At 52.6% G+C, this 23,111-nt stretch overlaps 1 protein-coding gene across 3 annotated transcripts in view; it reads left to right on the forward strand.

Moving 5' to 3' along the window:
• The window catches only part of OTOF (otoferlin), an 88,859-nt gene that overhangs the window by 36,431 nt on the left and 29,317 nt on the right, over positions 1-23,111 (forward strand). For 2 of the 3 annotated variants that reach the window (XM_059893420.1, XM_059893422.1), the window contains exons 5-9: positions 309-490; positions 13,194-13,267; positions 14,677-14,803; positions 15,276-15,330; positions 20,869-21,000. In XM_059893420.1, coding sequence (XP_059749403.1) covers positions 309-490; positions 13,194-13,267; positions 14,677-14,803; positions 15,276-15,330; positions 20,869-21,000 — 570 coding nt within the window. Of the gene's footprint in view, positions 1-308; positions 491-7,272; positions 7,318-13,193; positions 13,268-14,676; positions 14,804-15,275; positions 15,331-20,868; positions 21,001-23,111 lie in introns of all 3 variants that reach the window. The other variant, XM_059893421.1, reaches the window with a different exon arrangement.

Genomic DNA, 23,111 nt, shown 5'->3' on the forward strand with positions numbered 1-23,111 from the left:
CAGTGGACTCGGCCCACCCCCAGCCCAGGCTCAGCTGCCCGAGGTGGGCCCCCCACCTCGGGCACCAGGGAGGAGGAGAGCCACGTGCAGCAGGATCTGGAGCCACAGCCCATTCAGTTGTCAGTCTTTCTGAGCCTCTGTTTTCTCATCTGCAAAACGGGAAAGTGGGGGGAGGATAGTACCCAGCTTGCCTTCCTCCAGTAAGTTAAGGGCGTGAAAGCACCTTGTAAAATCACAGAGCAGCGGAGGACACGGGATTATGACTGTTATTGCCGTCCCAGCCGCTCACCGCCCATCTCTCCCTCCAGACCAGCCTGTGCGTGGAGGTCCGGTATCAGGCCACAGACGGCACGGTGGGCTCCTGGGATGATGGGGACTTCCTGGGGGATGAGTCCCTTCACGAGGAAGAGAAGGACAGCCAGGAGACAGATGGGCTGCTCCCTGGCTCCCGCCCCAGTTCTCGGCCGCCGGGCGAGAAGAGCTTCCGGAGGTAACGGGCTGGGCCCTCTGCCCCCAAAGACACAGGGAGGATGCCTGGGGCCTGCTCCCCTGGAAGGCCCCTCGAGGCCTGGGCTCGGAGCACAGACCTGAGTTGCTGGAGAGACATACGCGAGGAGGGGAAGTGTTTCTGCAGCATCCCCTGCACCCCGACTCCAGAACTCACTGGGGAGGCAGCAGGGTGTCTGCGATCAGGCTGAGGGGCCAGGCCTCCCCGCTACCCGGAGGGAGGCAAAGTTCTGGGAGGGTGGGCTCTAACATGGGTGGAAGAGGCTAGACCTCCTGCCTCCTCAAAGAATGGGAAGAGCAGACAGGAGGAGGCCCTGATCTCTCTGGCCCAAGACCCAGCAGTGCCAGACCAGCCCCAGGCAGCCGGGGAAGGCCCAAGAGAGGGAGGCTGCTTCCTGCCAGAGTGAAGCCAACGGTCCTGGTCGGGACCTGGCCTCTATTCTGTTGAGAAGACCGCATCCCAACACCCTAGGTGTCCAGGATTCACACCTTCAACTGTCCAGTCACACACAGAGGACAGGATGCTGTGTCCAGGCCTACTTGTTCCAAATGCACTATTTTTACAAAAAAAGGAAACGCAACTGTATTACTCTCAGAGCCCAGAGAGACAAACTCTAGGTAAAACACTGTCCGCAGGTTCTTAGGTCACTGAGAATAATGTGTAAAACACAGGTAAGTCAGCGGTGCATCTGAAGGATGGGGGTGGGTTTGGAGAGGGGGGTATGCTCCCCTCCCATTGGAAACATCTCCCTCCCATCTCCTTCCACCCTGTCCTTTCCAAGTAAAATTGATTCAGTACTTGTTCTGAAAAAACATAGATGCTAAATTAGGGTAACTGAATTTTATACTTTTATTGTATAAATATATTTTCCTTCTTTGCCCTTGAACCACTCCCGCCCCCCTCCGCCCCCCCCCCCCCCAGACATATACAAGCTTCAGACCCTGGGAGCCAGGTGGGGAGTAATCATAGTAAATCCAAAGGAACCATGCCTGTGGCAAATTTTGCCGGACCTGTGACTCCAGGTCAGCCGTGAGGTGGGTGGCATCGCCCAGGCCAGCTTGGAGACCGTTCTCCTTAGACTCCAGGCTGGGTATCATAGAGACAGCGTGTAATCTGGCCTCAGGAGACACAGGTCTGAGTCCCAGTTCTGCCTCTTACCAGCCTCGTGACCCTTGGCCAGTCACTCCTACCCTTACAAGGGGGCTCAGGAAAATGGGAACCCCCACCCTGCTGCCGGGAAAGCTGAGGGATAATGGAGGGTCAGGCTGTAACTGGGGTGCCAAGTACTACCCCACGTAAGGGCTGGTGATGAACAGGCTCTTGGACAATGCAGAGGGTTAGGAATCGGGCTGGAAATGGTGAAAAGAGGAGCGGGGACGCAGTGGGGAGTGTGGGGATGCTGGCACTAAGGGTACCATCTGGTCCCCATCCTCTGTCCCCGTAGAGAAAAGAGCTTGTCTGCGCTACACGTGGGCTTTAAGAAAGGGCTTTCTGGGGACAGATTGGACGCCATGTGAGAGCCATCAATTGCAGGGAAAGGAACGCTGGCTCCAAATCAGGAGAGCTAAGTCCCATTAAGTCGCATCCTGACTGCCACTAACTAACTGACTTTGGAAAAGTCATTAGCCCCTCCGGGTTAGTAACAGGAATGGGTTGAGCATCCTGGTTGCCCTCCAACTCTGACATCCTGAGGGACCCAGGGATTCTCCAGGTCCCGTGGGTAGCACGCGTGGAGAACAGCTCTCTGGAGCTATGGAAGCCAAGAGGGCAGCCCTGTCTGGGGTCGCTGCAGCTCAGGCAATGCCCAGCCAGGTCCTCTCTCTCATCCCACACAAGTGGGCCAGGGTGTTGATGGAGGGAACAGTGAGACGATGCAGTCAAGCATGAGGGGCTTTGGTCCTGGACCTGCAGACCGTCCTGGGCCCCAGGAATACGGAGATGGAGAGGGTGCCTCTATCCTCCCTCACATTATAGCCTGGCTTTCCCACCTCCCCAGCAGCAGCAGGAAGCAGGAGCAGGAGAAGTTTTATCCCAGGGTTTGGGAATGGGGAGAGGATGACGACCGCAGTCAGAGCTCCTTGTCTTCCGGGGTCCACGGCCTGCTTTGGAGGGGCTGGGTGGGTGTGTGCGCAGATTCCCAGCTGCGCTGGGGCTGCCAACCCAGACCCTGAGAGCGCCTCGGGGTGGTGCCACTGCCACACGTTCTCTGGCCAGGCCTGGCCATGCACCCAGCAGGCTGGGGGCGGGGGGAGGGCAGAGGGGTGAGGAGAAGGTAGAGCTGGTTTAGAGAATCTGGGCTTCTCCTGTGGTTTAATTCTAGCTGCCTTCATGGGCCAATGAGTTCTGGGTCAAGGAATGCACGGTTCCAAGGGGAACCCGGATTTGGCCTCGCAGCCATAGGTGTTATGTCTCACCCTCCTCACGTAAGTGCCAGCCAGCCAGGCCCGTCAGCTCTGGGGTCTGGGAGGAAGCCATTGTCTTCTGGGCCAGAGGGCCCTCCAGAAAACATTTGGCCAATGAAGGAACAGGGAGAAGGAAGGGTTGGATGTGCCCAGGCTCTGACTCCAAGTCAAGTCCTCCTTCGCCCACATCTGCTCCCTGCCCTCCAGCCCCTCCTGGGAAGGCACATCGCTTTGTAGGTCAAGGTGCCCAATCTACAGGGTGCCTCTGTGTTGTTTTCCCAACAAGAAAACTTCATTGCTAGTAAGCAACGGTCTCTCACCTGCTTTTCTGGATCCACAGGCATCTGGTGTGGGAATCCATTCCTCCCTGTGTGATGTGGCTGGGTGGGGTGCTTGCTGGAGGGGTCGGGGGGCTGGTGGAGTGAGGGGCAGGAAGCAGCCTCAGGCGCAGGACTGGTGGCATGAGGCATCCATTCCGTGCAGGGCAGAGGAGGCTGATGTGGGGAGGTCTCCCTGCAGGGCCTAGGTCCCCCCGGCTGGGCTCCTGCCATCTGCCCTCACCACCCCCTGGAAGGGGCTCTGCAGACATTCCTCTACACTTCCAAGGCCTTAAGTATCTTCCCGGAAGTTCCTCCCATTGGACCTCAGGGAATGTCTACTGGCAGCTCTGCCTGAGCAGTCCCCCAGCCCCCAACCCACCACCACCCACCCTCCCATTAACCCTCTCCTCTCATGGTTCCATCAGGCCCAGGCCCTGGTCGGTCTCCTCCCATGGTTCCATCAGGCCCAGGCCCTGGCCGGTCTCCTCCCATGGTTCCAGCAGGGCCAGGCCCTAGTCAGGCCCTCTGAGCCACTCTGGCTGCTTCTGTAGGCCCTGCCTCCAAATCAGCAGCCTCTGATTTCAGCCGGCTCTTTGCACAATATGCCCAGGAGTGCCCCAGGAGGCAGTGCGGTGCCATGGAGAGCACAGGGCTCAAATCCCAGCTCTGCCCTTTGGAGCCCCACTTTACCACCTGTAAGATGGGGGTGCTGATGCCTCACAGGAGTGTTAGGGTCAAATGAGATAATACACGTGAGCTGCCCACCACAGTGCTGGCCCGTGGCCGGTGCTCAGCCAGTGTCCCCTTCCTTCCTTCTCCCTCTCCGCAGTCTCCATGTTACCCCACCACAACCTGTTCTACCCTGAGCAGCATCTGACCTTTTGGCCCAAGATCCCTCTCAGCTCTGGCCCACCCCACCCTACTCCAAGGGCTCTGCCAACAAAGCTGCCCACAGCCGGAGCTTCACTGCCGCTCGGGCCCGGGCTGGGGTCTCACTCGCTCACAGGACTCCCTCGCCCCCCCAGCTGTCAGTGTTGCAGAGAAGGAATGAACTACTAACCCCGTGCGCACTTTGCTCTCAGAAGCACAAAATCAGGGTTCCGGGTCCCTGCGTGTCAGTGTACATCTGCCCTGTTGTCTGAAGAGAGAGGAGACTTTGGCCCTGAACACACACACATGCCCGGGGGGGTTTCTCACGCTTACCTGCACATACGTTCTCTCGCTCCATGACACCAGGGAGCTGCACACACCACCAGGTTCTGGGCAAAGGACCCCCTGTTAGAAAGGACAAACAAGGGAACCCAGCCTTAATCTCACAACTGCACTTCAGAGACTTTGGGCTTCTCGGATTCCCTGTATTCCACTCCCTGTATTCCGCGACTCTCCTCCTCATTTTCTCCACCTGCCTGGCCCTCCAGCCCTCCTTCTGCCCAAACCCCCTTCCTGGTGTCCCTGCTGGGCTTCTCTCTGCGGGGTCTCATCCTGGGGGAAGGGAGGGAGCGGGCCACATTTCTTGTTCTCCTTCTGGATCATTCTTCTACTCCAGTGGAGACCCATAGAAGAAGGTACCTCCCTCCTATGCCTGGGGCCAGGGGACAGACGGGCTTGTGTGCATGCCTGGGGGCTCTGACAGAGATGTGCATGGGGCATGTGCCCTGGGGTATGCAGAGACGTGGTGTATGGGGTCAACACACCCAGCCTCACCCCCAGAGTGCGGGGTGCCCACAGACCCTCCCCCACCTCCCTCCACCAGGCTGAGCTCCAGAGCTTCAGCCGCTCCCAAGCAGCCTGCAGGAGCCGGGGTCAAGGCCATGCTGAGATCTGGGGTGAAGCAGTGCTCAGGAGACTCCTCCCAAACTCAGCCGCTTCACCTGAGGTGGGGGTCCTCTTCACCCCCTGCCCGGGTCTGAGTGCTCAAGTGAGGCCTCACGCCGTGAAGCACTAAGATCCCGGAAAACCCTCAGTCCCCCAGAGGCTGCCATATTGATTCGTTCACACACACACCCCCCGCCAGCCTCCATGGCTCCTTCTAACCGTGCACACAGAGTGATGGGGGTGGGAGCTTGAGGAAGAGGTGAGTGAAACTGTGGCAGAGAGAGAGAGAGAGAGTGTATGTATGGGTGTGTGTGTGTGTGTGTGTGTGTGTGTGTGTGTGTGTGTGTTGGCTGAGGAACAGAACTTACCTGGCCAGGCTGGGACACTTAAAAACACAATGTAGACTCTAGGAGGAAAGTCAGGCCCAACCAGGGCTTCACGGAGAGGTCCCCTAGCAACAAGGATGACCGTGAGGTCAAACCTCTCATCCCCACCCCTTGCGGCTGAGTGACTAAGGGCAGGCAGAGTCTCAGCTCCCCCGTTTGGAAAATAGGATAATGATACCACCTTGTGAGACGGCTGGCATCAATATGTCAAGGCATGTTTAAGTTCTCACCGCAGGGCTGTGCAGTTATTAATGTTAGTTGCAGTCATAACAGTGCTTGTAGTAAAATCACAAGAGTATTATTTTTTCACAGAAAGAGGGTCTTTTCCCTTTTGCATTTCCACACTGAGTGTGTGGACCTGTGTGCAGCCTCTTAGCCGGCCCAGGGGCCTGGAGCGCGTGAGGAGGGGTAGGGCACGCGTGTGCCAGGCGCTGGCTGCCAGGTTGCAGGTACACACTGTTCTCTGGCCTGCTGTGTGCCCGAGGGGGCCCCCGCTGGGCCAACCTGACACCTCTCTGCCATTTCAGAGCAAACCCCCAAAGGGAAAGAGAAAAAGGGTCAGATGTTATCATTTAGATACACAAATTCCACCTTCCTGACCCACCCTTGCCCACTCTCAGGTGATACACTTCCCCTTCCAGTTCCTCTACTGCAAAGATTTTCAAACTTTTCAGGGTCACCCAGTTCTTTAAAAAATAATAGACAAAAAAACAAATTTCCCTCGAAACCTGGATCAATAATTCAGAGAAAGGCAGCCCCACTTGGATTCATGTGGGGTTGGGGCCAGTAAATCTCCCGTTCGGCCTTCATTCTCGAAAGATCATTGGAGCCCACGCAGCTCTCAGCGGGTCCCAGTGGGGTCCCAGGCCTGGCCAGACCCCCAGCCAGGCCCGGGGCCAGAGCAGGGCTGCTGAGACAGTCTCCCCTTCTCTGTTCTCTGCTCGGTGGTCTCAGCCAATTGCGGTAGCCAGAGACCTCGCTGATGTTAACTCCTTCGAAAGGAAGTACAAACTGGCCAGCTGGCCAGATGGAAAGGACAGCTGTGATCCACTGGGCCTTCAGGACCTGAGCTGTGAGGGATTGGAGGCATGCCTACCTGGGCAAGGTCTGTGCCAGGACAGGGTGTGAGGAGAGGAAAAAATTGCTAATTGTTATTCACTTCCTTTCCCTCATCCTCATTGCCACAGCATCAGGGAAGCACTGAGAGAACATTCCAGAAGGGCTTTCTGGAAGCCTCCCTAAGGAGGAGGAGGAGCCCTGCTCTGAGCCCTGGAGCAGTAGCTCACTTACAACTACAGGCCCAGAACCTCCCTGGCCCACCTTTCTTCTCCGAGGCCCTCAGAGCTGGGAGCCCCCCACTCTATTGGAGGGGATCAGGCGTGGCAAGGAGAGCAGGGTGGCCCAGGCCTGGACGGTAGCCAGGCTCATCTAACCCTGTGTTCCCTGTGGAACCTGCAACCCACATTCAGAAATCACCAGACCCTAACCTGGGGGAGAAGATCAACGGGGACCCTGAGGCCTCCTCCCTCCCCAGGGCCCCAGGTTCTCCTAGGCTTGGGGTCAGTGAGACAGTGGCCACCAGCCCCACTCCTGTGAGCTCCTCCCCAAGAATCAGGACCACAGTTCCCCTCCTCCCCAGGGCAGAGCCTGGGCCATAGGGCCCCTACCCAGCAGGCTTAGGCTTGCTTAAGTGAGAGGCTGTGGGGTGAGGGCTCTCCGGGACAAGGAGGCCCCTGGGGAGCGTGGGGGTCAGCAGGGCCAGGGGCTAAGTCTGCGAGTGTCTCTGGTTCACACCCTCTCACACACATCCCCTTGTCTCCTCATTTCTTCCCCCGACTCAGCAAAGGCAGACAGAAGACCAAGGGAGGCAGAGATGGCGAGCACAAGTAGGTGGCCGAGGCCAGGGTGGAGCCCATGCAGCTCGTGAGAGGGAAGGGTCCTCAGCACAGGGTACAGATGGCGGGGGGCCCGGAGCAGTGGTGGAGCCAGCACCGGGTGATGGCAGGGCGAGGGAGGTCTCTCCATCTGGCCATGGGGGCGAGGCACGGGGAGGTGTCAGGGTGGGTGCAGGCCTTCTGGTTTCCACTCCCTCCTCCCTCCTTTCAGTGTCTTGATTCCTCCTCCACTTCCCTGTTCCATCCCCCATGCCTGTGGGCAGGCCCCGAGCTTTCCCTGTGAGGGAGGGAGTGGGGACGGCCCAAGATGCCAATGGCTCTCCCACAGAGCCAAGGCAGGGCTGGGCTGGTGGACACACAGTGCTGGAGGCCCAAGAAGGACAAACTGTGGGCACCGGGTGGCCACAGGATGTGGCCGGAGCATGGAGCCCAGAAAGCTAAGGAGAGATGACCCCTCTCTGGTGGTCTTCACCATCTCCATTCCCCAGGGGACTCCAGATGGGAGGGGCCGCCACAAGGTATTGGAAAGTCTCAAGGTCGGGGGGTGACAAGTGCGTCTTTCAGCCTCCCCAGAGCTTGCATCATCTCAAGGACCTTCTAGCATCACAGGGAATTCACAAGGGCAGTGGCAGTCAGGGCTGACCACACTGGAGCGGCCTCTGCTCCAACACCCATTCTTACAGATGACAAAGCTGAGCCCCAGAAGCAAGCGACTCCAGAAGAGGAGCAGAGCTGGGACTAAAACCCAGAGAATTTAACTCCCAACCCAGGGTTTCCAATAGGCCCAGTAAGTTTACAGCACTTGACTATATTCTAAATTTAATTCTCCGAACACATCAACAAGAGCTGAAAAGCCAGGAATGTGGTCTTTATTTTCCAGATAGGGAAACTGAGCCCCAGAGATGTTAAGAGATTTGCTCAAAACTGTGGTCCCAATAAGTTAAAAATTAGTCGACAAGACAATATCACGGCGACAGCAGGATTATTTGTATAGGGGTCTGAAGTGATGCGCACTGGTGTGGGCTTGGGGCATCTGCTTGCATTAAGATCCCGGGGACTCCCAGTCTCGTTTAACAACAGCATATTGAGTTCCAGCTCCCGCTTGTTATACACGAGCAAAAAGCATGACAACAAGGCAATGGCACCGTGAGGGGAAATTCGGGCCCAGAGACCTGCAGGATCGGAGAGTTTGCCAGGTTACAAGCAAGGGAAGAAGCCTCAGGCAGAGAGCATGTGCCGGACTTGGAGAGGGAGCCAGGGAACAGGATCTTGGGGGGTGTGGGAGATGACATCAGACTGCTGAGCTGGGGGTCCCACTTAGGGAGAGGGCTCAGGGTCAGGTTTTTGCATGGACAGTTAGACATAAAAGGCCCGTATGAGACACAACCAACCTGCCGGTCTCCCAGGCTCTCTGTCTGAGATCGGTGATGCTCTAAGACCCTTCTTGATTTCCAGCTCCCCAGTCTGTCCTGGGCCAGACCCCCAAGGGATTCAGGCTGGCCTGATCCCTTTGGACACAACTGTACTAAGGGGTGCCTCACAGTGCGAGCATGTAGTAGGCCCACAGTAAATGCTGGTTCCCTTGCACAAACCCATCCTAATGTCCTGCCATGTCCAATTCACAGATGAGATGAGTAAACTGGCATTCATTCTTATTTTAATGTGTAGAGCCTTAGGATGATTGAAAGGGTAGGAAAATGGGATTTCTAAGAAGAGATTAAACAAGCTGAAATTCTTTAGCCTGAAGAAGAAAGGCTGTGGGAGCAGTTTTAAATCTCTGAAGGGTTATTGTGGGACAAAACTGGTTAGTTTCTAGCTCTCCTGAGGAGAAACAAGAGGAAAGAGAGAACCATAAACCCTGTGTCTCTTAGGTAGGAGTTTGTTTCTCCCAATTACCTGAGGCCTGAGCTAATGAGCCGTGACAGTTTCCACTGCAGGCAGTTGGAGGGCAGAAGCCCCAGGCAGCCATGGCCTGCGGTTCATTTCCAGTCCCACCCCTCTAAGTCACAACCTCCACAGTAACACAGAGACCTGACTGAGACCCAGCTCACTAAATTTAATTTGGCGAATGTTTCCAAGTCATCATTGGATAGTTCCAAGCTCTCCCCTAGGACCCCAGGTGCATTACCCAACCACAAAGACATTCTTAGCCATGGAACCAGCAAAGAAATCGTTAGGTCCATAAATGAAAAAAGAGTTTAAAATGAGTGAACTAACTAGACTTCTCTCTAGAGAGAAATAGCTATCTAAATTGTGTGTGCATATCATTCTGACTGTCATGAATCCAGCAATGGGGAAGCCCAAATGTGATCATAAGCCCTCAGAGGGTCCTGAGCGGCCCACCTCCCCGGCTCCGGCTTCTCAGGCTTTCAGACAGCCACGAATACGGAGCCACTTGGTTGCAAAGTGGTTTTTCACCAAGTTGATTATTGGCTTGTTTTCTTTGTCTGTTTCTGTCCATATTATACCTTTAGTAACTGGAGAACCATCTAGACCAAATGCAGAATTTAAAACAAAGAAACATCAGTACATCAGTAACCTAATCAACAATTTACCTTTTTTGAAATCTAAGTCTTTAATACAAGTGGATAATCTTCAAAATTCCCTGATTAAGTTAACATTTATTTCAGAAATAACCTTTACCCTTTGCCAAGAGAAGCAGGCATGATGGGCAACTGATGCGCAGTGAATTCTGATGTGTCATCAAGTAGAAAATTACAAAGGGCAGTGATAGCCGATGACATCATGCTCTGCTGCCCACAGTTCACAGGAATGAAGAGCTAGCCTCTGAAGAGAAATGAATAGGTGCAGAGCCTACAGTAAGAATTCTGGGAATTACACTTGCCCTACATAGTATGCATTTTTCTATAAAGGGATGTCACCATTCTGAGATAATCCCAGGCACACAGGAATCCCACCAATGAACTTATCCACTTGAGATGGTTAAAATCACGCAGGGTCTGGGGAGAGAGGTTTCTCCTTTGAATTGCTTCAGGGTCTGGTAGACAATGGTCAGATAAGTATTGATTTTTTAAAGTCTCAATCTTTGCTTCCAAATATGTTTGTTTTAAGGACTAGAGTGACTTTCAAATTCAAGGGCCATAACTGCCCAAGGGAAGCCCCAGGCCATTTTCCACTTGGATGGGTCCTTGGGACCAGCATCAGAAATCCGCAATTCCCTGCTACCCAAACCCCCTCTGGGCCTCAGGCAGCAGGACCAGATCCAGTATCAGAATGCAGAGTGGCTGGCTTCTGCAGGCAGGGCCTGCTCTGACCCCATACATGGCTTTGACCTACCATCTCAGAGCACTTTCCTCAGGGACATTGGGGGGGGGGGGGGGGGATGGGTGGGATGGGACTGGGGTTGTGTGGCTGGAACAGACTGTGTGATGGCAGCGTGTAAGTCACACACGGACTGGGGCTGGGGACTCTAAGGATGACACAGCCCAGGAATGGCTGAGAAGTGATTGTACACGGTCAGCACAGGGCCCTCCTGGGTAAGGCAGGAGAGCAGCAAGGCTGGGAGGAAAGGAAACCCAAACGCTTGGACAGGAAGCAGAGGGAGGGCCCACACTAGGCTCACTTCCTGTTGCAAGAGTCAGAGTATGGCCGGCACCCCTGCCCTCAAGGCCACCAAGCAGGGAGAAATCTCACAGGATGGTTCGTTGTAAGCCAGGTGGGATGGTTCCTTTCTCACCACCATACGACTGTTTTTAATGGGCTCATTGATTGGTGCAGTGTTAGGTCACCAGTAATTTAATATTTGTAGCCTTCTCTTCCCAAAATGGCTTGATGCTTACATTACTTTGAATGAGCCTCCTCTCTGTAAGTATGGGCCCGGTCCATGGGACTCTTCACAGATGACGTCCCCATCTGCAAGTTGCGCTGGCCCCATGGAGACTTTCTGCCAAAGTTCCAAATGGTCAGGACGGGATTCACACCCCCAGAGAAGTGCAATCCCACAGCAGCGAGGATGCAGTGGAAGTATTGCCAGCCTGGGAGGTGGTAGCTTCAATCCCAGCTCTCTGAACCTCAGGTTTTTCATGGGTTGAACGAGGAGAAGCATATGTCCCTCCCAGGACTGCTATGAAGATGAAATGAGCAAACATCTGGAAAAGACTTTGGCCCAGATTAGTGGCTCAAGAAAGGTTATATAATCTCTTGTTGGGGAGAAACTTTTAAAGATAACTCCAAAGGCATCAGTTTTCTTTTTTTAGAGTGCCTTCTTTCCCTTTCCTCCTGTTGATATGTCCTGGATAACATGATGCTGGATAGTGTGAAGAGATCAGCCTTCTTTCATCCGCCTCGTGCCTTTTTAGGAAATCATGAAGATGCCAGTGTTTCTTAAACTGTGAGCTGGTGCCACATGAAAGAGGTGGTCCTCAGTCGCTCTCTCACTGGGACACAGACACATTCCTCTTCATGTCTTGCCAGGTATATGAAGAGTAAAGAAAAGGCCTAGAGCTAGGATAGGGCCAGGTTGAGGGGAGGAGGGGCTTGAGATTTCTAGGCCATCTCTACAAGGACAGAAAGGTTTTCTCCAATCTCACATGACCCAGCATAAAGAACAGGGGTTCTTCATTACAGATAATAAGATGTGGTCAATGGAATAAAGCTTTTCTAACTGCTTCAAACCTCAACTCTAAACTGTGATCAATAGTATCCTCCTCAAAGCTTGCTGTGGAGATTAAATTATTTTTTAAATATGTTAAAAAAAAAAAAAGAGCAGGTGTTCTCGGGGAACCATAGCCAAACCTCCACAAGGAGATGCCTGACCCAAAGATGGGTGGGCTCTGCTGCTGTAGGTGAGCTCAGGGTTGGAATCTGCACCCCACCCCGCCTAGGGATGGGGCCCAGGATGACAGGGGCACAGCCAGGAGGAGGGAGAATGGGAAGTGGACGGAGTCAGGTGTCCAGCTCATGCAGTATTGATGGGGTAATGGAATACTGCACTTTACTGCCTGTTAATCCTACTCCTGGTCCCTCCTGGACCAGGGATCACAAGCTCAGCTGCGGGGACATCACTGAGGGGACAGTGAGGACCCCCTGCCCCCTTCCCTCAGCCCCCCTGACTGCAAGGCCCTTCTCCTGGGGGCACAAGGCAACACCAACCAGAGGAAGAGGTAGGAACTATGGAGTCTGCCATACGTTCCTGGGGGTTGGTTGGGGGGGAGGTTCTGTGGTGAGAGGGGACAGGTAGAAGGGGCAAAGCCAGGACCAAAGATAGAGACGGGAAAGGGCCCATCTCCTTCTTTTCACTGGGGACCAAGGAGAATCCAAAGGCACAGAGAGGTTGGGAAAGACAAGGCCGGCTTCGAGCACCAGAGCCATCTGAGAACTAAGCAGCTAGTTTCAACCGCACTTCCTACCTGCTCACCAGCCTCTGCGCCTCTGAGTCCCGTTTCTGCCCTTCTGTTCTGACGCTTTCTCTCTGGTTGTCTGGTTTTCTTTCCACTCAGCCGAGGTGGGGTGCACGGTCGGGGAGGATGAACTTGGCGGCACTGGCAGAGCTCAGAGCTCTAAGACTGGACTGAGGGGGCTGGGATCAGGACCCCGAGGGGCTCCAGTTGAAACGGTTCTTTCCACCTGAAGGCCGCCTTTACTGGTCGCCGACCCCGACCTGCTCCTGAGTGGTGTGAAGACATGGGGAAGGAGGAAGTGGTGGGGTTCCCTCTGCCCCAATTCCCCCTCACGGCTCCCAACTTGGGAAATTTGGCCCCCAATATATCTTGGAACCGGCAGGTGAGGGGCTGGAGCTTGGATCTCCCTTTCCCTTACGTGTTCTTTCGGGTTTTGCTCTTCTATGTCTGTGTGTCTTCCTCCCGGCGTCTATCTCCTTCCACCTCATTCTGGCGGCCCTCTCACAGAGCCGGGAGGAGCGTGTTTTCCGCCATGAAGCTCGGCAAGAACCGGCCTCACAAAGAGGAACCCCAAAGACAAGGTATGGACGCGTGCCCCTGCCCACGGTCCAGGCGGCCCCTCTCTCCCCTCCGGTGACCAAACCCCTCCTCTCCGCGGGCAGCGCCCCAACGGGCTCTCCTGCTATTGGCCGGCGGATCCACCTGGGAGGGGCCTGGCCTCTCATTGGCTGACGGAGAAGCCGGGTTCTGAGAGTGGTCCTCCGGAAGGGGGCGCTCCGAGGGCTGAAGGTGGGTAGCGCATTTCCTGCAGTCTAGAACTGAGCAGCAGAGCCCCTCAGTCTATTGGGCTCATCCTGCCGTCTTTGCTCTCATTCTTTCTTCTCCGCACAGAAGCATAGAGATTTTTAATTAGAGGCGGGAATAACAAAAAAAAAAAAAAGAAAGTTATTTGGCCAATTCCCTGTTTCTGGGGGAAAATCAGAGTCCTGAGAATGCTTGCTCCGTGGCAGGACTCGCTCTCCTGCCTTTTCCCCGTGACCTCTCACGAGGCTGCAGGGACGGCCCTGGGGGGGACAGGCAGGGTGGGTCTTGGAAGACTGGAGTGGCCTGTGGCACTGGTGCCACCGGAGCAGCAGGCTGGGGAGGGCGCAAGACAGCTATTTAAGAGGAGGCAGGGAGTACAGTTGGAAGACAGGGGAGAAATGGAGTGTATTAGGGGAGCTGTGTGTAGCTTTCTAACCCAGGTCTGTAGATCACACACCCATCCTCAGGGCTCCTGGCTTCCCTCCCAGCATCCCCTGTGTGGCCCACTGGCCCCAGAATCTCTCTCTTTGTCTTTTGCCCCCATGCGAATTCCAGCTGTGCCTTTTGCCTTCCTCGATTGGAGAGGGTAGAGCTGCCGGCTGAGACTCAAACCCACCATCCTTGGGTGGCTTCTCAGAATCGTCATTCCTTCATCTCATTGGATTAATACACATCAGTACAGGGTTAGGTTCTGAATTCCATCAGCTGTTTTACATGGATAAGTTCCTTCCTAAGCCTCAGTTTCTTCATCTGGTTACATGAGAATAGTGCCTATCTTGCCAGGCTGTGACTATGAGGATTATGAGGACTAAAGATATATGTATAACGTGCCTGGCATTGTGCCTGGCACATAATAGCCACTCAGTAAATGGTAGCTACTGGCACAGGAGGTACATAAGTATGGATTATTTTATTCCTGACCTTCTTCCACGAAGGATATTCAGTGCTTGCATAAGTGAGTTACATTCAATTAAAAGTAAAAAGCAAGACCAGGTGCAATTTCAGTTAAAATCAGAGATCACGATTAGGCCAGAAACACCGCAGATATGCAGACCATAACATTCTAAGCAGATGCTACCAAGTAAACCTGGAATTTGACTCAGCTCCCTGGATGGCAAAGCAGAAAGGGAAATACAGTCACTCTCCCACCATCCAGCCCACCTAACTGGCCCTCCCTCTTCCCCAGATGAACCGGCAGTACTGGAGATGGAGAACCTTGACCGTCTGGCCATTCGGCTGGGGGATGGGCTGGATCCTGACTCCATGTCACTAGCTTCCGTCACAGCTCTCACCACCAACGTCTCCAACAAGCGGTGAGTTGGCAGGAACCCCACAGCCCCAGTTACCTTCACCAGGTCAGGCAGGACCCAGCTTGCTATGTTTGGAATTTGGGTGGGGAAGAATCAGGGCCCATGGACAGCTCCTTCCTAACCCTGCCCCTTTCTTCTTTTCCTGGATGTCTCCCTCACCTCTCACCCTGCAAAGGCAGGAGCCTGTTCCCAGATCATTAAACACATCCGGGCAAAGGGAAATCACGGAGCTGCCCAGCCCACACTTGAACCTGTTGACCTAATGTCTGTCTACCTATCACTTCTGCCATTGGTTAGTCCTCTGTATTGGAGCCTCTGAGACCAACTGATCCCCATTCTGTTTGGCAGTCCTGGAGTGTTTGAAGATCATGATTCTGTCCTTCTGCCCTTCTCCAAGGTCTAACCACTGCCAGTGCCCTCCTCCCCTGCAAACAGTCCCCTTACGCCCAGCCTGACAGTACATTCCCCTCCTCAGATCCAAGCCAGACATTAAGATGGAGCCAAGTGCCGGGCGGCCCATGGATTACCAGGTAGGTGGGGCAGCTAGAGGCCTCATGCCTTTCCGACTCTCTCTAGTGGGGGGTTCTGGCCAGATGTGCGTTATAGACTCTGAAGGCATGGATCTGAGGGTCATAGAGAACCACAAGCTGAATATATGTTACCAAAGTAAGCTTGTTCCTGGAAAGCACTCACAGCAGTGTCATAAGTAGAGAAGTACAAACCCAAAGAGCAGCTTGAGAACTCTGCTTATGCTGGTCAAAGCGCTCCTAGGATTTTGTAACCATCTTTATAAAGTGAGAGGGACCTGGAAAAACCATAAAAAGACCAAAGAGCATCCAAAAAAAACTTTTTTTAAATAAGTGTCTCTGAAGAAAGATATTTTGGTGTGTTTTTTTAAATTGTTGCTTTGTATTATTTTGATGCTGGAAGAAATGTCAATCCTGGCTATCTATAGATGCTGAGAATATGGGTGTTTTTTTCTTCTTTTTGCTTCTCTGTATTTTCTGAGATTAACACTTAATTTTTTTATTTGTATGTTTCTAAAACTGGAGACCAAATGGCTGAGATAGGGAGAGATTTGCAGCTATAAGATTGCTAATGTGGCCACAGTGCAGGCAGGATGGGGCATGAGCATGGCTGGGAACTGCGGGGAGAGGGCCACGTGAACAGCAGGACCCAGTGCAGCCCTCCCAGCCTGGGGCCTCATCCTCAGCTTTGCAGGGCCACACCCTCAATTTTGTCTCTTTTCCCAGAGTTGATCGGAGCCTGAGAGACTGAGTTACACTAACATAACTCACGATAGGCTAATGTACAAGCCGGAAGTACCTAGTACTTATTTATAAACTGCGAACAAGAAGGGCCCAAGGACCACGAATTCCTCTGGACCCTTCATTAGGAGCTATCAAGACCCAGATGTAGGTGAAAAGACTGCTGGGCGTTCCTAGGATTGAGTGAGTGTGCTGGCTGGTCGGGAGGGCAGAGCCTTCAGGAGACCTCACCTGACTGCCACTGCACTTCCTGCCTAGGTCCAGCGCCAGGCCCCAGAATCAGAGCAAACCCCTCTCCCGGGTTAGGGCTTTATCTTTGATACCCATTTCCCAGGCCCCATGCTCCCTTCTTTAAGGACAGCCCACCTCACCTCACTCAGGTGATAATATTGAGGACTTGACACCAGCTTTCTTTGTATCAGGTACATCTGGTCATATTTCCTCAAGGATGCACCTTGTCTCTCTGAATCCTTGCTTCGGTTTGTTTTCATCCAGTCGGTGACCATCTTCCCAGGGGCTTGAAAAATAGCCCCAGGCAGTGTCAAGCGGACCTGCCCCTGTGGTTTCAGACAACCTCACACCACTGGGCTCCTTGGAGGTTTGGGAATGTCACCTCCTCACCTCTCTGCCAAAACCCAAGCACAGAATGTCCTAACACTTCTGAGGGCTTTTCCAGGACGCTCGGCTCAAGGCTTTGCTCCTCTGTGTTCTGAGAAGAGAAAAACTTCCAAAGAACAAAGACCCCATAGTCAGATACCGTTCAATCTGCAGTGTCACGAGCCCGCCATGTAAAGACACATAGAAAATGGTGCCATCGTTATTGTTGCTGCTAATGTAACTGTTATTTTTTTGAAGGTTTACTATGTGCCAGGCACTAGACTAGGTAGGTATGTTTTCCACTTAAGTTAATGTAATCTTAACAACCACTCAAATATAAGTATTACTGTATTTCATAGGCGAGAAACTGAGGCCCAGGGTGGGTAAGGAGCTTGCCCCAGGTCACACAGTTATTCAAAGCTAGAAACAGGGTTCAAACTTGAGGGTGTCCTACCGCATAATCAGAGCAACTAATTTCTTTCTAATTAAGCCTTTTGAACAGTCTCTCCCTCTGGTCCCTGTTCATCTTTAGCTTACTACCTACTGCATGTTTTCAAAAGCTCTTTCAAACCGCTTCCTAACAGAGACTTTTATTAAATGGACCAGACAGTCAGCCTCCAAAGACTTTGTAAACATTCTGAACTGAACAAAACAGTTGTATTGGACCTGGTAACACAGTATTCCCTGACAGGTTGATTCACATCTCAACTGTAAGTGTTAACACACTTGGAGAGAGAGTTGTGAGGATGCAAATGTGGAATTATTCTTGCTTTCAATAAGTACAACGTATAAAGCAAGAAAACCTATCAGAAGGACTTCACTCTCTTGGAGAACTTGGCTTTGCTGAGTTAGAAAGACCTCAGCCAGAGGCACTTAGCTGAACTCAGATTCAGGAAGGATCCTCAGGGCTCAGAACCATCCTAAAGATTGGGTAGCACTGAAAGGAGGTCCCAAGGTGAAAAGACCATGGTGTACTCAGGCCCTTTGTTTCTTCTGTTTAGAATGCATGTAATGCGAAAACCCTTTCCTGATTATTGGCATCTCAAAAGCAAGAAGCTGCAGCTTCCTCCCTGTGAATATGCAGTTTCCCCATCAGAGTGGGCAAAGCTTGGAGCTTGGCACTTGGCAGGGATGTTCTTGGCGGGTCACAGAGTCTTGAGTCTCTCCTCTACCCTCTCTTCCTGCCACCAAGACCATATACATTTTCACCTCCAAACATCTCTCCAGTTTTCACCTCCACGTCATTTATCCAGCTCAAGTGCAATATGGCGGCCACTTCCTATCTGATCTCCCTGCTCTCATATTGCCCCCTCCACTCCATGCTCTACACCACCACTGGAGTGATATTCTCAAAATGCACAACTGGTCATGTCACATCTCTGTCACCTGGAGACGAGGGAACATAAAGGATGTTTCAGAAGAGCAGTACTAAGGGGTCCACCACCTCTCACCTCCAGCTCCCAGCAATGTTCTTGCAGCCCAATCAGACCCCTTAGAAGCAGGTCACAAAGCACCATGACTCTTGGGTTCTCCCAGGACAGAGGTATAGATTTACACTCAGCAGTGTTCCTTGCGATGAGTTTCATGAAGTCACCTGAGGATTATGTCCCTTATCTTGGAAGGAGAAGATGGAATAGTCAGTCACCAAAAGAGTTTCCCTGGTCAGCTGGTCAGTTGGTCCCTTAGTGGCTCTATTTGCCTCCCCCTCTTCCATCATGGAAAGATGGAGTCCTCTGCTGATGACTGAAATCCTCTTCTTCAGAGTTTATTGTTTTGTTTTTTTAAATTTCAAGTCCAAATGATACATTCTCCTCCATAGAGCACCGGGGGGGTGGGGGGGGGGCGGGATCAGGACTGGCATTCCCCTCCCCCACCAACGCCAGGCCGCGACCTCCTTTGTGCACTCCCAGGGTACCCCTCAGGCCACCCTTCAGCCTGCAAAGAGCACGCACTGGAGCCTCCTCCCCTTGCCCCACCCCTTTCTCCTTTCAGCCCTGTGTCCTCCCCTCCCTACCTGCTTCCTGCCTGGTGTCAGAGCTTCCAGCTAGGGTCGTCCACCATTACTGGCTCTGCTCAGTGGAAGAAGGTGGGAACTCTGGGTCCTGAAAAGGAGCAGGGGGCAAAAAGGTTATCATTACGACTGAGTCTCTAGGTGAAAAACATAAAAACCAGCCAACCTCTCACACTGCAAAAGTTAATCTCCTGATGGCATATCTTTACTACCTTATTATGCCAAAACTGTGTTTGTCTACTTCCCAGTCTTGATTTACAGAAAATCTTTTTTTTTTTTTTTTAATGGAGGAAAAGGGATGGGTTAGCTTTGGGGAAAAAATTAGCTCTTAAAAAAATCTTTGGTATAAAGTTTCATAGAGCTTAAAGCTCTATAAACTACTACGCAAAGAATGTTCTGGAAGGACTTCTAGTGTCTGTTTACTCTCTTCACAGTAAACTTCTCAGAGCTGGCTCTATTTCCCTTTTAGCTCCCTGAAGAAACAGTGATTATTGAACTCCTTCAGAGCTCCAGATTCTCAGTTCCGTTCCCTTTGGAACCTCATTCCACATAGAAATGCTTGTTTTCATAGTTCAAGTATTACTTCAATTAGTAAATGTTCAGTTTCCGGTTCTATATACTTGCTTGGTAATGTTCTCGTTGTCATCAGGGTTTTTATTTTTTTAACATCGCTAGTTTTGTTGTGTGGATTTTTCTTGGCCTTCCGGATATTTATAAGATATATAAATATCTGATGGACGCAGTGGATGATAATTTTCATGGCTATTCTTTTTCATGAAAAGGGAGAATGATTCTCTTGAGTAAAATCATATTTAGTAGTTGCATCAAAGCACAGCAATTAAAATACCAACTCTCCAAGATGAGAATGGTAAAAAGCAACTCATACAGTTTCATAAGAAGAGTGCTGAGGCAAATGCTAATACTAGCTCAACATAAGCTATTTTGTTAAAATGCAAGTTCAAGAGACTTAAATGAAACAATATTAAACGTCACACACGACCCTATCTGTTTGGGACACCAGCCACTTAACTGAAAGTAAATTCTATTTGAGAAGCCATTTATAACAAGAGCTCACATTTCCTAGACCTGTCTACTGTTTATGAAGCACTTTTATGCACACTATCTCATTCAACCCTCACACAAACTTACAGACAGGTAGTGTCTTCCACTCATAGCTGAGAAAACTGAGGCTCAATGTCATTCCAGCAACCCCGAGTCTGTGCCTCTTCCTATTTATCATGGCCCCCCCATGGCCACTGACACCTCCAGATCCAAAGCAAGAACTGATGGCTTACAATGAGAGTTCAGGAAAAGTATGTGCACAAACACATACACGAACACACACACACACACGCACGTCTCTACCTCTCTCTCTCTCTCTATATATATATATATATATACATATATATGCAAATTTTTGTTGAATGGATAAACAACTGAAAAAGGGCTTCCCAGTATAGAAATAAGATTCCAGAAAGGTGGACGCCACTGAAAAAGATACAGAATGCACACAACATGCAAGTATCAAGGCAAAAAAGGTGTGCTCAGGTGGGCACCAAAGCCCCACTGGGCATTCAAAGAAATTAAACAAAAGAAGAGGAGCCAGGAATGTAGAAAGGGTGCCAAATTCCAGAAATAAAAAAGATGTCAGAGGCCTGCAGGCTTAAAATGAGAAATGCTGGAGCAGAAAATTAAATGCATGTTAATGGAGACTTAGAAAGCTTAATCCCGGAGTGCACAAAACCTGGGAGGTAGGTTTGCAGCCCTCGGTGAGGCAGGGCCATTGATGCCGGGGAGAACTTGAAGCACGTGGAATCACCCGGGAGCTTTAAAAATATGGATGCTGGACGCCACTCCTTCCACCCCTCCCCCAAGACTGGACTGGGTTGGTCTGGAGTGTGGCCAGGGGCCTCAGGGTCTTTACCCACCATCCTTCCCCTCCCACCTGGTAATTCTGCTGCACACCTACTTGGAGGTGATCTAGCCACGTCCCTTCTTTGTAAATGAGGACAGCGAGGCTTTGTGGGGGAAAGAGCCCAGGATCACCAGCGGATGTGCGGCAGGCAGACTGGCACCCAAATCCGGTGCTGGCTCCCGGCACCTTCCAGCCCGCTGCCCAGGCCCCGATTCCTGCAGGACCAGATCCAACCTCACCCGCTTTCCTGCTCGTTCCCCCTCTTGCCTGCCCGCAGGTCAGCGTCACGGTGATCGAGGCTCGGCAGCTGGTGGGCTTGAACATGGACCCCGTGGTGTGCGTGGAGGTGGGCGACGACAAGAAGTTCACCTCCATGAAGGAGTCCACTAACTGCCCCTACTACAACGAGGTCAGCGCCCGGGGCCCCAGGTGGGGAAGGGGCCTCCGAACTGTGGCAGAGGCTGGGCCCCGGCCCCATGGGGCCCAACAGGAGAAGCTGGGAGGCAAGGGACACAAAGGGCTACCAGCCAGCGTGACCTTGGCCCGCCCGTTACAACCCCCAGCCTGATGACATGCAGTGCTGCCCCCTCTGAACCCCAGTCCAGATCCCAGCCAGACTCAGGTCTGGCCAGGGGCCACCCTGTGAAAGGAATAGCACCCCAGGTCCTCCTGTGCTGCTCGCAGCAGTGCCTGTGAGTGAACCTCGCACCCCTTGAGGCCTGGTCCCAGATGCTTCCCAGGCCAGAGCCCCGGGGCAGGGCCACCTCCTTCCAGCCCCAGCCCGTGGTGGCACTGGCACCATTAATGAGCACTTGCTGCATGCCGGGCACTCTTGTAAACGTTTTTGGTGCATCATCTCTTCTGACTCTCACACTGTCAGAAGTTGTCACCATCAATCCCATCTTACACAAGGGACACTGAAGCTCCTGGAGAAAGACCTGGCCCGGGTGCTACGTGCCAGAGTCGGGTTCTCTGTGCGCACGCTCTCTGCTCAGCTGCCGTCATGGGCGCCTGAACCTCTTCGGGGTCCTTCCAGACCACTGGCCGTGATGCTTGGGGAGTGAGGGATAAAAGGCCCGGTACCCACTGTTTGTTGCAGCTGTTTGAGGCCACATCGAGGTTAAAGGACCTCAGAGACCTTCTAGTTCAATCTCTCCATCTTACAGAGGAGGAGACTGAGGCCACAATATGAAAAGGGCCAAGATCATAGAGAGTACTGTAGACAGAGCAGGGCCCAGACTGCCCTGCCTCTGCCCAGCGCTCTGTCTGCCACCTTGGATGGCCACCCCAGACACAGCATCGTGACTCTGGGCTCCAGGGAGGGACCCATCTTAATCAGCTCTGGGGAAGGATGCCCCTCAGGTCCCTGAGCACACATCAGACTAAGCCAGAAGTCAGCTGGGCACCCTGGCCAAACGCGGCATCTGCATCCTGTGTTTCGGTGTCCGTCCTGGGGGTGGTGAGGGCTGAGGGTGCTGTCTGCTGCTTGGGGGAGGGCATCGCTTGGGAAACTGTGGGCGGCCCCAGTCGTGGGCCTTCAGGAGGAAAACCCAGGCACACCTCTGCCCTTCACAGAGACCCAGGCTAAAGCCAGAGCCTGGCCGAGGTCTCCTCAATGACCACAAATGGACCCCATTCTCACAGCTGGTTTCCTGCAGGGCCACAGGGCTGGGACACTGCTGTTCAGGACCCCCCTCAGCTCCATGCGGCAACCGTCCCAGGAGTCAGGAAATTCAGGCTCGACACCTCTGACCTTATGTCAGGACACATCCCTGACTGGAAAAACCTCCGGCCTAGATAACGTCTATTTTTCCCTAACAGATGTGGAGACAGGGCCCCCATGGCCTTCCACAGTTATTTGATAGTGGTGAAGCCATGTTTGCCTGATGGGAGGGCTCACCTTGCAGCAGGGCCAAATGCCTCATGTTTCATTCAAATGGTTTCCTCCTTCCCAAGGAAACAGAGCTGTTCTCCCCACTTTGTGGCTCCTCAGCAAACTCCTACTCACCCTGCAGAGCCCAGCTCAAATGTCCTTGCACTGAGTAGCCTTCCCTGCACTCTCTAGGTCAGAGGTCAGGGCATTCCTCTCTCTGACAATGACAACCCCAAGTTGCAGTTGGTTCTTCACATCTAACCTGGGAGGCTCCCAGTCTCCTGCATCTCTGTAGCCCAGCCCAGGGCCTGCCATGTACCTAGAGGGCTTTGGTAACACTTTGCTGAATGGATACTTACCCAAACGAAGAAACAGACATCCGCTGGGCATCTGCTCTGCACCAAGCTCAAGCCTGGCCACAGAGCGGGTGCAAACAGCACACTTAATAGTTCCATTTTCCAAACTCTACATTTATAGCCACTAAAACTATTTATTCCACTCATCTTTGGATCATCTTAAATTTACACCTGATCATATTTTTGTTCTTTTTCACAAACCCAAGTAATTCTGATTTATTCGATTTCTGTTTCCTCTAAACCAGAGTTTCTCAGACTCAGCCCTGTGGCTACTTTGGACCAGGTGATTCT

This window comes from Balaenoptera ricei, chromosome 13, assembly GCF_028023285.1.
Source record: "Balaenoptera ricei isolate mBalRic1 chromosome 13, mBalRic1.hap2, whole genome shotgun sequence".
Lineage (NCBI taxonomy): Eukaryota > Metazoa > Chordata > Mammalia > Artiodactyla > Balaenopteridae > Balaenoptera > Balaenoptera ricei.